Source organism: Dipodomys spectabilis, unplaced genomic scaffold, assembly GCF_019054845.1.
Source record: "Dipodomys spectabilis isolate Male_0828 unplaced genomic scaffold, ASM1905484v1 ptg000241l, whole genome shotgun sequence".
NCBI classification, from domain to species: domain Eukaryota; kingdom Metazoa; phylum Chordata; class Mammalia; order Rodentia; family Heteromyidae; genus Dipodomys; species Dipodomys spectabilis.
In genome coordinates this window covers 5,276,909-5,294,169 of record NW_024870918.1, presented here as the reverse complement: position 1 = coordinate 5,294,169, position 17,261 = coordinate 5,276,909, and the positions used below count along the sequence as shown (strand labels likewise).

Genomic DNA, 17,261 nt, shown 5'->3' with positions numbered 1-17,261 from the left:
CTCCCCTATGACCCAGCAATCCCACTTTTGGGCATTTACCCAAATGATCACAAACAAAGCCATACTAAAGCTACCAGCACAACTATGTTTATTGCAGCATTATTTACCATAGCTAAGATATGAAACCAACCAAGATGCCCCTCGGTAGATGAATGGATCAAGAAATGTTATCTCTCTCTCTCTCTCTCTAAATATATATCTATATCTATATCTATAATATGTATTATAGATATATATATATATTCTATGCCTCCATCAGAAAGAATGACATGGCCCCATTTGTAAGGAAATGGAAAGACTTAGAAAAAATCATATTAAGTAAGTCAGACCCAAAGCAATATAGGTTCTAATGGTTTCCCTTATTTGCAATAATTAGTATTCATCTAGGATAATCTTATTAGATGAGCAGAAAAGCTCATAAGCTATGCATATACGACCATATAAGATAATGGTAAGCAAAATGAACCCCAAGATATGGACACAAGGGGTTTTTCTTTGTTGTTGTTATTTTTAATGTACTTTGTGATTTTTTTGTTTCTTTTGTGTGTTCTTCCTCCTATCGTATATCCCTGTTGTCACTGTAGTTGATTTTGGTACCTTGTATCTTGCATATACATTTATCTAATTTGTGGAGGGCAAGATGAATAATAAAATGCTCAAACAAGGACACAGGATGACCCATTGCAACAATGAGACTCACAAGACACTATGTTGAAAATGAATTTTACAACTTTAGGGGAGGGGAGGAGAGGGGGATGTGGGTAAGGGAAGGGATAGTAGGAGAAAAACAAAGGAGGGGTAACTGCTCGACAAGAAATGTACTCATTACCTTACTCATGTAACTGTAACCCCTCTGTACAGCATCTTTACAAGAAAAGTTTTTCAAAAATCTAAAAAAAAAATCAAATATTTTATCCCAAATGAATCGTATAGAATTCATCTCAAGCCCAAAATAAGACTCTGCTTCTTGGAACTGGAGCTGTGGCTTAAGAAGTAAAGCACCAGCCTTGTGCAGACCCTCAGTTCAAGCCTCACTACTAGCAAAAAAGAAAAACTTTCTTTTAAGATCATATCCTGATTTTTAAATTATATAACAAAAGATAAGTAACCAATTAAAATATGGGTAAGAGAGTTAAATAAAAGACATGGCTAAAGAAGATAGGAATACAACCAATACACCCAGAACGATGGTCAATATCATCAGTCACTGAGTAAATACACATTACTCAACACTAGGATGGTTAAAACAATGAAAGAATAAACGTTGGCAAGTCTCAAGAGAATTTTGTGAACTATACAGGTAGACTAGTCAGGAGAGGTGTGGGCCCTTCCTAAAGAGGAACTTCTTTAATGATCAACTCCAACTCCCAATATTTTTAGAAATGGTGTGTGATATTGGTGAGAGGAATCATTAATGTCATTATCTAACGAACCCCTATCAATATGAAAGACTTTGACCTAAAAGATTAGGTTTCATGGTATTGTTTACATTCACCATTTCCATTCATTCAGGTGGAATCACAGGGAAATACCTGGTGTAACTTTCATTTCAATGTGCCATTTCCTGTGACACTTCTGAATCACCACACCTGAGTTCTAAGTTGAACATGCGTAGGAAACCCAGGTTTATTTAGGCCAAGTGTGATGTTAGTCATTTCATAGAATTTCAGCTAAATGAACTACCAGGCAGAATTCAAAGGCAGTGGATGTGGCCATTAAAGCTTTTCCCCCATAGAAAGTAGCTTGACATTCAGCTGTGCATATTACCAACAACTGTTTGTACCAGACATGTTAATGAATGTTAGGAATGATTAAACTTGAATTTGTAGTCTGTGCAGCAAGAAGTAATTGTAGACACATATTCATTAGGATCATTATTTAGGTGAAGATTCCATACAACATAGATAATCTTATGTGTAATGTACACATTTGTGAATATTTGTATGTTACACCAGCAAATACTTAAAAGCAGCAAGAATATAAAATTCTGTGGGTGGACACTTATCTGGCCTACCACCTTTTCTTGTCTCCTGTAATGATTGTTGGTTGCTGGGCTTGAACTCAGGGCCTTGGTGCTATCCTTGAGTCTTTTGCCCAAGACGATCTTGATTTTTCTACTATCTTGATTTTTCAAAATAAATCTGTGAAGTAACATTTCATGATAAATGCTAATTAAGCATTGCCAAAAATTCTCATTTGAGAAAACATGAAAAAAGATTATAAATCTTGATGAAGATATAAACAATAATCAGTGAAGAACAGTGAAGCCCAGTGATGGTGGCTCACGCCTATAATCCTAGCAACTCAGGAGGCTGAGATTTGAGGATCGCGGTTCAAAGCCAGCCAAGAAAATAAAGTCCTGATGAGACTCTTATCGCCAATTAACCACTCAAAAGCTGGAAGTGGTGCTGTGGCTTAAGTGATAGAGCACTGGCTTTGAGCACAAAGAGGCTCAAGAATAGCACCCAAGCCCCAATTTCAAGCCCCACAACTGACAAAACAAACAAACAAAGCTCTTGTTTCTGTTTCTTGGAGTTCATTTTGATTAGCTTCATTTTATATGGTCATATACACCTAGCTATTGAGTTATTGTGAGCCCCTGCTAAGAATAGCAAAGACATAATCTAGTTAATACAAATGAGGGAAACCATGCAGCCTGTGTTTCTTTGGGTCTGGCTTACGTCACTTAATATAATTTTTTTCAACTCTCCATTTCCTTATGAATGAGGAAATGTCATTCTGATGGAAACTTAGAATTTCATTGCAAATATATACCACATTTCCTTGACCCATTCATCGACTGAGGGCAATCTGGGTTGGTTCCATATCTTAGCTATGGTAAATAATGTTGCAATGAACATGGTTGTGCTGGCAGCTTTAATATGGCCTTCTTTTTGGCCATTTGGGTAAATTCCCAGGAGTGGGATTGCTGGGTTTATAGGAGAGCTCTATGTTTAGTCTTTTAAGGAATTTCCATACTGCTTTCCAGAGTGTTCAAGTTTACATTCCCACTAACAGTGTAGTAGTGTTCCCTTTCGGCCACATCTCTTCCAGCATCTGTTATTGTTGGTTTTCTTGATAATGGCCATTCTAACTGGAATGAGGTGGAATCTCAATGTTGTTTTTTTTATGGCCAGATTTCTTCATGTGTCTCTTGGCCATTCTTATTTCTTCTTCAGAGAAGTCTCTCCTTAAGTCTTTAGCCCACTTATTAATGGGTGGTTGTTTCTTTGAGGATTTGTTTTTGGGTGTTTAAAATTTTGAGTAATTTAGATATGATACCCTTATATCTGTTGTTTAGCTAGTGAAGATCTTCTTCCAATCTGTGGGCTTTCTATTGATCTAGCTAGCTATGTCCTTTGCCATTCAGAGACTCTGCAGGTTAATGCAATCCCATTATCCAGCCTTTCTTTGATTTGTGTGTTTCTGGATTTATTTAGGAAGTTTCAACCTGTACCAAGGAGCCCTGGAGTTTCTCCTATCCCTTCCTGTAATATTTTCAAGGTATCTGATCTTACACTGAGCTCTTTGATCCATTTGGAATTCTCAACCTGACTTTTATATAATCCACTATATTATGTCTTCCTCACATTCATGTGCTGGAGCCCTAAAAGCCTTCCACCTCCTAACCAGTGTGACTCCTGAGGCTCTTTAGGAGGTAATTACAGATAATGAAGACATAAGCGTAGAACCTAGTCTAGTGATTATGTGAGTGTGGTGGTGCACACCTGTGATCCAGTCTTCAGAGGCTGAGGTAAAAGGATGGTGAGTTCAATGCTACCATGGGATATATAGTGACACTGTCTCATAAAAGCAGGAAAAGGAGGAGGAAGAGGAGGAGGTGGTGGCGGAGGTGGAGGAGATCTCTTCACACCACCATTCTTCTACAATAGGAGTACACAGGAAAACACCAAAAAGTTATTCTTTGACATTATTCAAAACTCCTAAACCCTACCCAACCAGAAATTTGACCTTGGACTTTTCAGCCTCCCATACTGTGAGTGCCACTCCCATCTATGAAATTGTATTATGGCTGCCCCAGGTGACTGACAAAAAATTTCTTCCAAATTCTAACTCCAGGTGACTCAACTTCTTATCAATCACTTATGGTTTCATTAAAAGATTTCACTGTCTGAATCTCTGCTAGCTTTTATCTGAAATAAAGAAAATACTCACATTAAATAAATACAATGTAACTAGCTATCAGACATTAAAAAGGCTATAGATAATACTCCTTGACACGCTCACCTAATACAATAAATATTCAACATTATCATAGGGGAAGAATTCCCCAAATGCCAGTCCTTTGAGTTTTATGTCAAATCTGAATACCACTTACATCTTTATTCACTTAAAACTTGTCTAGAATAAGGAGGGTAGACTGAGGGTCAACAAGCTAGGAGGATTTGTGAGATGAATAGACAGAAGGTGGATAGGATACCAAAACACAATTGAGAAGAGGAATAAAATTCTGATGTCCTATAGCATTGATGGGTGAATATAGTTACCACAATGTATTATATATTTCAAAACAGATAGAAAAGAGAACATTCAGTGTTTTAGTGCAAAGAAATGAAATGATACATCTTTGAAGTGATAGAAATAGTTAATTGCTTGATTTGATCATTATACATTATACATTATATCCAAACATACTTGAACCAAAACATCATATTGTACAAAATAAAGATGTAACATCAGGTAGTAATTTTTAAAGATCTGTTGTTGTTGTTAAGCAGAATTTAAATTGGCTCAGTGAAGAAACAAACAAACAAAGAAAAACCTAGACACATGGAAAGTAATCAGAAGCTTAACTGGGCTGGCTTTATCTCCCTTATTTCTAATAATAAAAGAAATGTATACGTCCTAAAATAAAATAGCATAGTCACAAATAGGGTGGTGATAATATATCTTCAGTGGCACATATAATAAACTTCAGAAATTACCAAGAGCCTAAGAAAAGAAGTGAATACATGCTGGTTTAGAATATTAGATTTTCATTGAAAGGAACCTCTTTTCCATTGTATTTAAAAGACAAAAAAATCAAATGTTGTATTTATTATTCTTTCCTTAGCCAGAGAAACCAGTTCCATACATTATAATCTTTTAAAATGGTGTAACAGGATTCTGAGACAATGAATACAGTTTTAGTTTTGCATCTGAATTAGCATAAATCCCACTTTCATCATGAAACATGTTGATACCAAATCTTTTGGCACCATTTAGATCAGTGAACTGAGACCGGCATTTTCTGTGGACTATAGAGTAATCATTCTGACAGGAAAAGTCCTATGAAGAGAGAAAAGAAACAAATATCACAGAATGACTAAAATGTACAGAGTAACTTCCAAATGTTGATCTTAATAGCTTACTCTTAAGTTCAAGGTAAATTTTCAACAGTTGATTAGTTTGATCTCTGAACAAAAATACCTTAATAAAAATAGTACTATTGCAGTTATAAGAACTTCAAATGCTAAAGAAGAATCTAGCTCAAACTTATTTTACTTATTAAACTAAAAAGCTAAGTTATTAATTTTATATGCAAAATTTCTCACTCCTAAGAACATACCATAGAGAGCAAGTTAAATATTATGATAACCTAAATAAAACAAAACAATTACAACTTAACTACCACCTGATACCTTTTTAATGTTGTTAATCTGCTGAAATCATTCCCAAGAACAGTATGTTAGGTTACACCAATAATAATTGCTACTCAGTCAGTGGTGATAGTAAATGCTAATCTCTAAAATTCATTCCTCTGTACCTTAAAATAACCCAGTGCAGTTTAAGATGTTTATCCTTATACCAATTCATGAAAGCTCTTTTGTAATACAGAAAGACATTATCACTGACCATTTCCCAAAGGAAATATTGATTCTCTCAGACTACACCAGGGGTGATGGCAGATACAGAACATGAAGCCTTTTAACTGATTATCTAATTTTGGCTTTAAATTGGTCTAATTTTAAATCACTAAGACAATATTGAAATTAAATCACCAAAGCTATAAAACAGTGAAAGAACACCAAGGTAGTTCTAATCTTAGATTGATTTTTGTTGAAAACAATTGTGTTTTTAGCAGTGTCCATTTGTCTAGTAAGTACCTATTATGCTTGGGCACGATCCTTGAGCACGTACATCTTTTAATCCATAACTGGACTCTGAAGTACAATTCTTGACTCCGTTTTACACATAAGATCATTTGCCTAAAGTCTCCAAAGGAGAGACCTTAACAAAATTAAAGACTTTAAAGAAAGCCAAATTATAAGTGACTGAGACAGGACTAAAAACTAAGTCTGTCCCACTGTCCATCTATAAACTTTTAATAAGAGATAAAAAGAAATATAAACTATGAAATGATAAATCTACATGCCATCCATGGTTAGGATATAGAATGCCCATAATAGTCTATTTTGCTTTTGTCATTGCGGACTGTTTCTTTGGGCTTTTCTGTTGGTTGGTTGGTTGGTTGGTGATCAGCAAGTCAGATTCAAGTACTTTGATCACTGGCCCAAATGGTGTAGCATGTTCTCATTCCCATCTTTACTGCACTCTAACTACAAAGAGTTCAAATGCAAGGTCAGTATGTTCCTTTAGAAACATAGGCAGAAAGTAGGGTATCTTTTTATGAGGTGAAATACACGTCAAAATGTTGTACTTGAGGAAAAATGTTTCTGGCAGCGTAAGTATTAAAACCAACTAGAAATAGAAAGGACTGGATTCTAGAACTGTGATTAGAATTGAATCTCAATAACTCACATGTCATGAATTGATGGATGGATAAACAAATATGGTTCCTACACACAGAGAACTATGATTTGACACTAAGAGAAAGGAAATATTGATACATGGTATGACACAGATAAACCTTGTGAACAATTTTCTAAGTGAAAGACAGATAAACCAAAAGACCATATGCTCTATGATTTTTGTAGATAAGATGTTCAGAGGAGGTATATCCACAGAAACAGAAAAGGAGATTGGTAGTTGCTAAAAGATAGGAGAACGGGAAGTAGAGGAAGATTTAATAGTTCAGGATTTCTTTTGGGGGTGATGAAAATGCTTGAAAATTGATTGTGGTGATCATTTACCTCTCCTGTGATATACTGAAACAGCAACAAATCGTACACTTAAAAGGGGTGAATTTTACAGTATGTGGGATTTTGTGGAGTAGTATATCCCAGGCAAAGCTTTAATTTTTTGTAAATAGTTTCATTGTTATTATAAAGCTGATGTACAGAAAGGTTACAGTTACATAAGTCAGGCAAAGAGTACATTTCTTTCTGGACAATGTTACCCCTTCCCTGGCTTTTCCCCAGTTTTCCCCTCATCCCCACCCACAAGTTGTATTGTTCATTTTCAATATAGTGTCTACTGAGTATCACGGCTATATTTGCCTCTCCATTTCTGTTGCCTCCTTCCCCTTCCAAAGACAGATAAATGAACAAACAAGACAAAAAGAAAACAACAACAAAGAAAAAAACCTCTAGTTAGCATTTCCTGGAGTTCATTTATATAAATATTATTTGATATGATCAGAGGCACATAGACATTGCACCTTGCGTTCCTCCCTTAAGAATCTCCTCCTTTGGTCTCACTGTGTGTGAATGCCTAGAATTCTGAATAATTTATCATGTCCCAGCATATTTTAGATTTAGCTTCTGCATTTGAGAGAAAATGTGTGCTGCTTGTCTCTTACCTCACTTAACATGATTTGGTCTAGGTCCATCCATTTCCCTGCAAGTGATGTAACATTATTCTTTCTAATGTCTGTGTAAAATTCCATTGTGTGTGCGTAACACATTTTTTTGATCCTCTCATGTATTGTGGGGCATCTAGGCTGTTTCTATAAGTTGGCTAGTGTGAGTAGTGCAGCAATGAACTTGGGTGTGCAAGTGTCTTTATCATATCCTGGCATGTGGTCTTCTGGGTAGATGCTCAGGAGTGGTATGGCTGGGTCATCAGTAAGATCTATGTTTAGCTTTTTGTGGAACCTCCAGTCTGCTGTTCAGAGTGATTGTACTAGTTCACATTCCCACCAACAGTACAAGAGGGTTACCTTTCCCCCACATCTCTACCAGCATTTGTTGTTGCTCTAATTCACAATGTTAGCCAACCTAACTGGGGTGAGAGAGAATCTCAGAGTTGTTTAGATTTACATTTCCTTCATGGCCAGAGATGGTGAGCATTTCCTCATGTGTTTCTTTGTCATTCTTACCTCTTCTTCTGAGAAGTATCTACTTAGCTCCTTTGCCCATTTAGTGACTGGTTCATTAAAAGCTTTTATTTTAAAGTGGAAAAAAATGAATGCATTAAAAAGAAGAGTTCTGGAGTTAGGCTAAATGAAAATCTCCCGTTAAGATACATGACCCTAATTGCCTCTCATTGACCAAGGTGTATCCATATACCAGTACTAAAAACAAAAACAGCCAATGTCCAAACAAACAATTGCCAGATTCTGTGGTTTAAATTCCTGCTACTGCTAACTTCAGGATACCAGGGAGAAGTTAGAAAATACTGAAGGAGAAAGTCCTGAGCATAATGAGATTGTACAAACTGTTGGCTCCAGCTCACCTGGGTCTACTTCTCTCATTTCTCAGTGTGGAGCTGCCAGGCAGTGGATCAAGTCTGATGACAGGGCTACAAGCCTAAGAAAATGAATACAGTTTCACGCCATCCACAGAGGCACTGCTGAGCCCAGTAGTAGGTGCAATGCTTGATTGTGTTGATCAGATTAAAGCTTAGATTTAATCAGTAGATTATGTGAAAGAAACTCCTTTTTGACTATTGGACATGAATGAGAAAGCATCTAGCCCAGTCTACAACTAGCATGATATGAAATGGACACCTTAAAAGACAGATATGAGAGTCAGTAGTAAACATGCTACACGGCTATATAGATCCTTTCCTGAAGTCTGACACTACCAAGAAATGTGCTTTTACTGACTGATTCAGTTTGAACTGTGTTTTTATGTGCTTTACCAAAATTATCCTAGTAGCACTCCTTAGTAACATACAATACAGGAATATTGAGGCACCTGGGATCAAAGGAAGGAAATGAACTCAAACCAAGAGAGCAGGGCAGACAGAAAATTCATGACAAAACAAATAATTAGGCATCAGAAAGAGCGAACTACTGGTGAACAAATCAGATATTCAAAAATTAGGACAGGGCTGGGAAGGTGGTTCAGTGGTAGAGCGCTTGCCTTGCGTGCATTAGGCCCTGGGTTTGATTCCTCAGCACCACATAAGCAAAAAAAAAAAAAAACTAGAAGTGGTGCTGTGGCTCAAGTGGTAGAGCCACTTGAGCTGAAGAACTGAGGGACAGTGCCCAAGCCCAGAGTTCAGGCACCATGACTGGCAAAAAAAATTAGGACAAATTACCAGGAACCTGGATATAATTTATCATTAGAAAGCACAGTATGCTTTGTAAAGTTTAATATAAAAAGGCTAAAGTGGAACAGAAGACAAAAAGCAGACCTGTCAAGAACAAACTTTGAAAGACCTCTACATTGATTGCAGCCCAAACCCAAGGCAAAGCTGAGATAGTGGAAATTTCAGGCAAGCAAGAAATGTATCACTCACATCAATAAAAGAGGGACTCATTTGCAATTACGTTTCTCCCTTTAGTGTATGTAACCACTCCTTTGCAAAAGAGATTAAAATGTGTTTCAGAAAATGCAAAGTGAAGAGCAGCATAATGTCATCTTTCAATTTGCAGCATACAAATTTTTTCAGTAAGAGCTTGTAATCAAATATACTTTGGAATATCTATGATCAAATGACAGAACAGAGTTCCCCAAATGTGTAGGGAAAAAAATCATCCTTTGCTCTGAAGTTAAAGAGTTGGGTGCTGGTGGTTTATGCCTATAATCCTTGCTACTCAAGAGGCTGACATCTGAGGATCGTGGTTCAAAGCCTGACCAGGCAGAAAAGTCTGTGAGACTTTTATCTCCAATTAACCACCAAACAGCCAGAAGTGGAGCTGTGGTTCAAGTGGCAGAGCTATAGCTTTGAGGAAGAGGAAAGAGAAGGAGAAAGGGAAGGGGGAAAGGAGGAGGAGGAAGAGGAGGAGGAGGGGGGGGAGGAAGAGGAGGAGGAGGAGGAGGAGGAGGAGAAGGAGGAGGAGGAGGAGGAGGAGACAGTTAAGGAGAGAAGGAATTGAGGAAGGAACTGAGGAGAAAGTGGAGCAGCAGAAAGGATGAGTGTATTTCCCAGTTTTACCATCCCTATGCTTCAATCTGGCAGAGCGCTTTTATTCTAGAGAGAGAGATACATTCTCAGATACATGAGAAGATAGCAGAGGGGTATGGGCAGGGGTGTCTCCAAAGGGAGCTGCAAGTGTTCAGCGGGGTCACTAATAGGAGCTACAGAGCTGAACGCTGAAGCTGGAATTGAATGAGATTCACAGATGGCTTCTGTGAGGTCTACAGTATCAATGGGAGAGGGGAAAGGCAGCTGAGTTATTAGAGATGCCTTCTGAGCTCCAACCAAGCCCAGAAAGGAAAAAGAATAATACAATCAATTACCATGTACACGTATGTTACCCACTGAAGCCAGCAAGGGGAAGGGTGCCAGGCAGACCAGCTCATCACCCTAGAGACTGAAACAGGCAGAGGACACAATATGTGAAGCCCCACTCTTCCCCTCCAACATCCCCCTTGGCACAGGTGAAATGCCCTCTTAGGGAAGGCTGATGATGTTGTTACATATCACACCATCCTCTACATGGCAGCATCTAACTGTTCTATGATGCCTTGATTCCTTGGGTGGGGATTTTGACAGGATACAGTGAAGAAGCAGCTCTCTACCACATACTGTCTTGAACCTCAGCTGGAATCACCTGAAAATAGGAGATGACTTGAGGGCTAGGGTCTGGGAACGTTTCTCGTTGCCATTGATGGTTGGTATTGACTGGGATCACAGCTGGGCTGTCAGAACCACACAGGCTGTCCTCACTTGTGTTCCTGTGTGGGCCTCCTCCCTACCTGGTGACTGTTCATGAGAGTGATGATGCCGTGGTACACACCAGTGGGGAAGGTGCGCTTCTTTTCAGTACTTAGCCTCGAAAGTCCTGGAGCATCACTTCCAGCACGGACAGAGTGCAGCCAGATGTGAAGGCAGTTGATTTCGAATGCCACTGCATGAGCGGCCATTGTAAGAACACGGGGGACAGATAGGCACGCACATTGCAGTCGTTTTTTAAAGGAGATATATTTTATTTCATTTTTAGATGTTATTGTAAAGGCGATGCACAGAGGGGCTACAGCTACACAAGAAGGTAAAGAGTACACATTTCTTTTTGAACAGTGTTACCTCCTCCCTCAGTTTCTCCCAGTTTTTCCCTCCCAGCTACCTCCCCCCCCCCCAAGTTGTAAAGTTCATTTCCAAAATAGTATCTAGTGAGTATGACTTGCATTGGTTCACCCTTTGTCCTTTGTCCCATCATTTCTGTGATTTCCCCTTCTGTTCCCCAAATCAGGTAAACTTATATACAAAAAAAATGGGTGCAGAAATCTCTTTTTAAAAAGGTGTCAACCGGGAACAAATCAAAGCAGGAAAACAAAGAAGAAAAGAAATAACTGCAGACACACCCACACACACACACACACACACACACACACACACACACACACAAACACTTCTTGCTTCTATTTCTTGGAGCTCATTTAGAATAAGTGTGATTTTAGATGGCCATTTGCACATAGGTATTGAGCCATTGTGATCCCCTGCTAAGAATATCCTAGATATATTCTAGTTATTACAAATGAGGGAAATCATGGAACCTGTCTCTTTGGGTCTGGCCTTCTTTACTTAATATACTTTTTTTCAAGTCTTTCCATGTACTTACAAATGGGGCAATGCCATCCTTTCTGATGTAAAGACTTAAAGAGAGACTTCTTCAAAAAATAAATAAGAATGGCCAAGAGACACATGAAGAAATGTTCAACATCTCTGGCCATAAAAGAAATGCAAATCAAAACAACATTGAGATTCCACCTCATCCCAGTTAGAATGGCCATTATTAAGAAAACCAACAATAACAGATGTTGGCAGGGAAGTGGCCAAAAGGAAATCTACTACACTGTTGGTGGGAACGTAAACTTGAACACTCTGGAAAGCAGTATGGAAATTCCTCGAAAGACTAAACATAGAGCTCCCCTATGACCCAGCAATCCCACTTCTGGGCATTTACCCAAATGGCCACAAACAAGGCCATACTAAAGCTACCAGCACAACCATGTTCATTGCAGCATTATTTAACATAGCTAAGATATGAAATCAACCCAGATTCCCCTCAGTAAATGAATGTATCAAGAAAATGTGGTATATATACACAATGAAATTCTTTGCTGCTATTTTTGAAACATATATTTTCTCCTCTTTCTAGGGAGAGTCCAGAATCCTCAACCATCACCCTGATTTAATGATATACTAGAAGGCCTCACAGTTGGATGTGTGTGTGTGTGCACGTGTACGTGTGTGTATAGTTGTGCTCACAGATATGATTTATTACAGCAAAGAACACAAGGCAAAATGAGCAACGAGAAAAGGTGAGTAGGCTGAAGGTTATAGAGGAAACCAGGTGTAAATCAAGAACCCGCTCCCAGTGCAGCCAATGAATTGTGGCATCCTCTCTACCAGGAAAGCTCATGAGAGACTAAGTGCCCAGGGTCTTTATTGCAAGCTGATCACATGTACTAAAATTTCAGCCTCCCAAATGGAAAACAGGTGTTTGGCAGAAACCATATTGTTTGCACAAGCAATTTAGGCACAGGGAACCATTCTAATTGAAGACTTGTTAGCATGAAAGCCAAATTTCTACATGGCAGCCAAGGGCCAAGCTTGCAATCATGTTTTTTAAAGAACAGTGATCTCAGCTCTGCTATGTTAATTCTTCACTACACACAGGATTGAAAGATAATCTTTAAGAAAGTGAGAGCATTTTTCAAGGGAAGACTGCACGCTTCCTAAGGGAACTGTTGAAATTATGTGATCAAACATGTTTTAATGTAGGGAAGAGAGTGTTTTTCAACTGGTGGTGGGCTGGGGAAGAAGGCCAGTAATCAGATCCATTTCTTCTACATATGATCATTGTTCCATGTTCAGCACCGTAACATAATAATTAAGTCTTCGTTGAATATTTATTTAGTGGGAGTAAAAGAGTTTAGAAATTGTATATAAAGAAGATTTGGGAATTACCACACATAGTTGACTAATGCCACTATTCAGACACTGGTTCTTGGCTAGGCTTGCCTAAGGTAAGGCAAAGATTTTTCTAGGCCTTTCAGATAGGTTAAGGTCACAGGAAAAATTAGTTCCTGGAAAAAATATGCAATGGACAGGCATTCCTGCACGAGGAATAGGCAGTGGAAGAGACATTTTATATGGAGAACCTCCAACACTTGCAGGGCTCATGGGACCAAGAACCAAAGATGATTCATCACTTCAAACCTGAATGGCTGGGACTTACAGCATGGAAGGACTTTTCCAGCAGGGGAATGAATCGCATTTTGGACATTTTTAATTTGCGATGGCATCAACACAAAGCACTTATCTGGAAGGTTGTGCTATGGGACAGATGGCTTGGAGGGGAGTTAGGGCCGTGTGCACAGCACTTGGCAGGGTAAGACTGCTCATGGTATTCATGTGTGGACTGCGATTACACAATACGCTCATCCAATTTTCCTGAGGTCAAAAGCCGAACTGTACTTATATAGCCTTGTTCTTGAGAGATAAACACTGAGATCTTTTCTTTCTCCTCTTTTCAGAGAAAAGAATAGGGCTTACAAGATCCCCAAGATCTCCCCCTGAGTAGTTCTACCTGTCTCCTAGGTGACATCAACAAATAAGATATCTTCTGCAATTCTTGAAACTTTCTTATAACCTTAAAATTACAGGGTGATTTAAGCAAAAGTTGCATCTCCAGAATGGGGAGTGCAGAGTGACAGGAGTAGATGAATTCTCTGAGAGTGTGTAGAATGGGGGTGGAAGAGGAGAGTGTTCTGTGGCCTCCATATCACGGATACCATGGTTGGATCTATAAAGAAGCCACAAAGGACTGGGGCATGATAAAGTTGCAGTGTGACAGCTCCTGAAAGGCTAGGAAGGTCGAAGAACACATGAAAGCTGACAATGCTAACTTCCAAAGATGTTTGGCAAAGAGCAAGACCTGACAAAACACAGCAGTGTACATCAAATGTTAGTCATCTTGGTGTGTACCGTCTCAGAAAAAAAGGTCAAGTTCAATAAGACATGCTGAGAAAAGATAGAAAAGAAAGCAAGCTGAGGGCAAGACCAGAAAGAGAAACCTCCTCCTCCCCCTCCCCCTCCCCTCCCCCCCTCCCCCTGCCCCTCCCCCTCCCTCTCCTCCTCCTCCTCCCCCTCCTCCTCCCCCTCCTCCTCCCCCCCTCCTCCTCCCCCTCCTCCTCTTCCTCCTTCTGCTATAGATCATGATAAGGCAGTCTAGGATGCCACAGAAGGCACCTCTTCCTGAGTGGGGTTTACAATTGTCCTTCCCTCATTATGAAAGAGAAATCGAACGTGTTTTTCACTTGCACTAATAAAATGGACTGCCCCACCACCTCCATCTTCAACACCTCTTGGTGATATATTCCTATTTTAAACTATTTTCTTAAGATCTTTTTTTTCTGAAAATAAAATGATACTGCTGTTTCTTGTCAACTATATACCCACTCCTCAGGGGTTTTTCCCCCCAATCTCCCAGTAAACAGTTCCTTGGTTTATTCTGACTTGATTTCATTCTCACTGAGACAGACCTTTCTAATATTTTTATAGTTTTATTTTTCAAGGTCATTTTCTATGTTAGTCCAGCCTTCTGGAACATCATTACCTCTGCCTAATTTAGCATTATAAGATTAATGAAAATCATCATCTCCATCCCTCCATCCAGCTCACCCATAAAGAAGCATAATGGGTTACATTTCCCGGCCAAATCAGTTACACTGAACTAACCTTGTGTCTACCATTATAGATAGCCATTAGCCACCTGGCATGACTACAGTGAAGACCAGCCTTCCCCAACACGCCTGTCAAGAGCTATGCTCATTGGGGGTATTCTACTTACACCTAAAGGTATTTGAAGCAGCAAGCTTGTCTGTGTGAATGTCACATTGAATGAAATGAAAGAATAGATAAAAGTAAATTGCCATGAGATTCCCATTCATTATTTTTAATACACATCATATATAAAGACCATAGCCCTTATGTACACTTGGCTGGAGACCTGTCTTCCCTTAGTCAGCCTTTCTTCTCAGTCTACACAGAGCGGAGTGGGAAGGAAAGAGTAATCTCCCTCCAATAGCATCTGTCTTGCTTACTGCAGGTGCCCCCGAGCCACAAGATATCATGCATTTTCTTCTCTAAGTTTCAAATGGTTTTATTCCTTTGGATATTTTTCCCCTCCCAAGTGATTAGATTAGAAACATAAGAGTAATCGACAGCTGTAACTCATGGGATCTACTTTTGTTACATGTTTAAAAAACATTTACCTTTTGTTTCTGCTTTGGCAAATTTTTAGCAAGGGAAAAATTTAACAAGTACAAGTATCTACCCAGAGGAAAATAGCTGTAGCAAATACAAAGTATTTTAGACTGTGAGGATAGTATCGGTACTGTTAATAAATTCCAGTCAATAGAAGTTTTCATTATAAAGAAAAAATTACTGCAATCTCTATGTACACACACTTTACAAAGTAAGATGACTTTTTTTGGTGAAGGGGAGGAATCTGTCGTGGGGCTTGAACTGTAGGCCTAGACACTGTCCCTGAGCTCTTTTGCTCAAGGCTAATGCTCTACCTTAGCTCCATTTCTGGTTTTCTGATGGTTAATCTGAGATAAGAGTCTTGGGCCCTTTCCTGCTAGGGCTGGCTTTGAACCGTGATCCTCAGATCTCAGCTTCCTGAGTAGCTAGGATTACAAATGTGAACCACTAGCCCACAGTTCAAGCTGACTTTTTTTTAATATCACACAAATATTGATTGCAGACAGCAACATTTGCTAGTTGAACATTAGCTTCTGACACTCTCTTCTTTCTTTTCCCTTTTGTTTTTGCTTTAGGGTACTTTAGTTGCTTTTTAAAAATTATCCTTAAGTAGCTGTACAAAGGAATTGCCATTTAACAAAGCAGTTTATGAAGACAATGCACCTTGATCAATGTCACCCCTTTCAATATTCCCACCCTCCCCCTCCCTACTCTTTTCTTCCGAATGGTAGTCCTATCATTTCAATCCTATAAAACACATGTATTGGTTTTCTTAGTTTTTTCATTTTATGTTACGTGAGGACATTTACCTCTGTCGCTGTTTATATTCATAAGGATATAGCCTAATGATATGCTTATAAATCTGAGGCCCAAAGCAAGATTAAAAAAAATTTCAAGAGAAACAACGTCTTTCTTTCTTTTTTTTTTTTTGGGTCCGGTTGTGGGGCCTGAACTCTGGGCCTGAGCGCTGTCCCTCAGCTCTTCAGCTCAAGGCTAGTGCTCTACCACTTGAGCCACAGTGCCACTTCCGGCTTTTTTTCTTTTTGCTTATGTGGTGCTGAGGAATCGAACCCAGGGCCTCATGCATGCAAGGCAAGCGCTCTACCACTGAGCCAACTTCCCAGCCCCAAGAAACAACGTCTTTCTACTGAAAGGACCCAGGCACTAAATACTATTTGTGAATCCGAATTTCCTGCAAAATGAAGCTCCCTACTTCTGTACTACTCGTGATGCACCAAATGAAAATGTGCATTTCCTAATTTTCAAGTTGACTTGAAATTAAATGCCTGCTAGTTTTTAATCAAAGGGGCTATTTGCTCACCAAATTACATTTTCAGTGGAACAGGACCTATAGAATAGCATTAAATCAAATAGTGGGATTCTAGAGTGAGAGAACTTTTAAAAATCATTCTGTCTGTAAAAGTCAGGGAGCTCCAGAGAAACAAAACTAGTACTGGGGTGTGGTGGGAAAGGGAGAAGGAAATGCAGGGGTATTGAATCTGTAGATTGCTTTTGGTAGTACAGAATTAATTTTCACAATATTAATTCTGCCAATCCATGAACAATGAAAGGTCTTTTCCATTTTCTAATGTCTTCTTTGGGGATAAAATGCCACCTCTTCTTTAACTAACCTTGTAATACCAAGTTACTCAACTATATATTTTTCTTTCATCAATGTATTTTATATTTTTCTTTCATCGATACATTTTAACTTAATGTTGTATAGAAAACATACCATGTCTGTTTTTCTATGT

The 17,261-nt window shown here is 38.8% G+C and overlaps 1 protein-coding gene across 2 annotated transcripts in view; it reads right to left on the bottom strand.

The window, feature by feature from the left end:
• Positions 1-5,106: 5,106 nt before the first annotated feature.
• Positions 5,107-17,261, bottom strand: part of CUNH9orf135 (chromosome unknown C9orf135 homolog) — a 57,729-nt gene continuing 45,574 nt past the window's right edge. For both annotated transcript variants that reach the window (XM_042699408.1, XM_042699409.1), the window contains one exon: positions 5,107-5,289. In XM_042699408.1, the coding sequence (XP_042555342.1) occupies positions 5,107-5,289 (183 nt within the window). The remainder of the gene's footprint in view (positions 5,290-17,261) is intronic.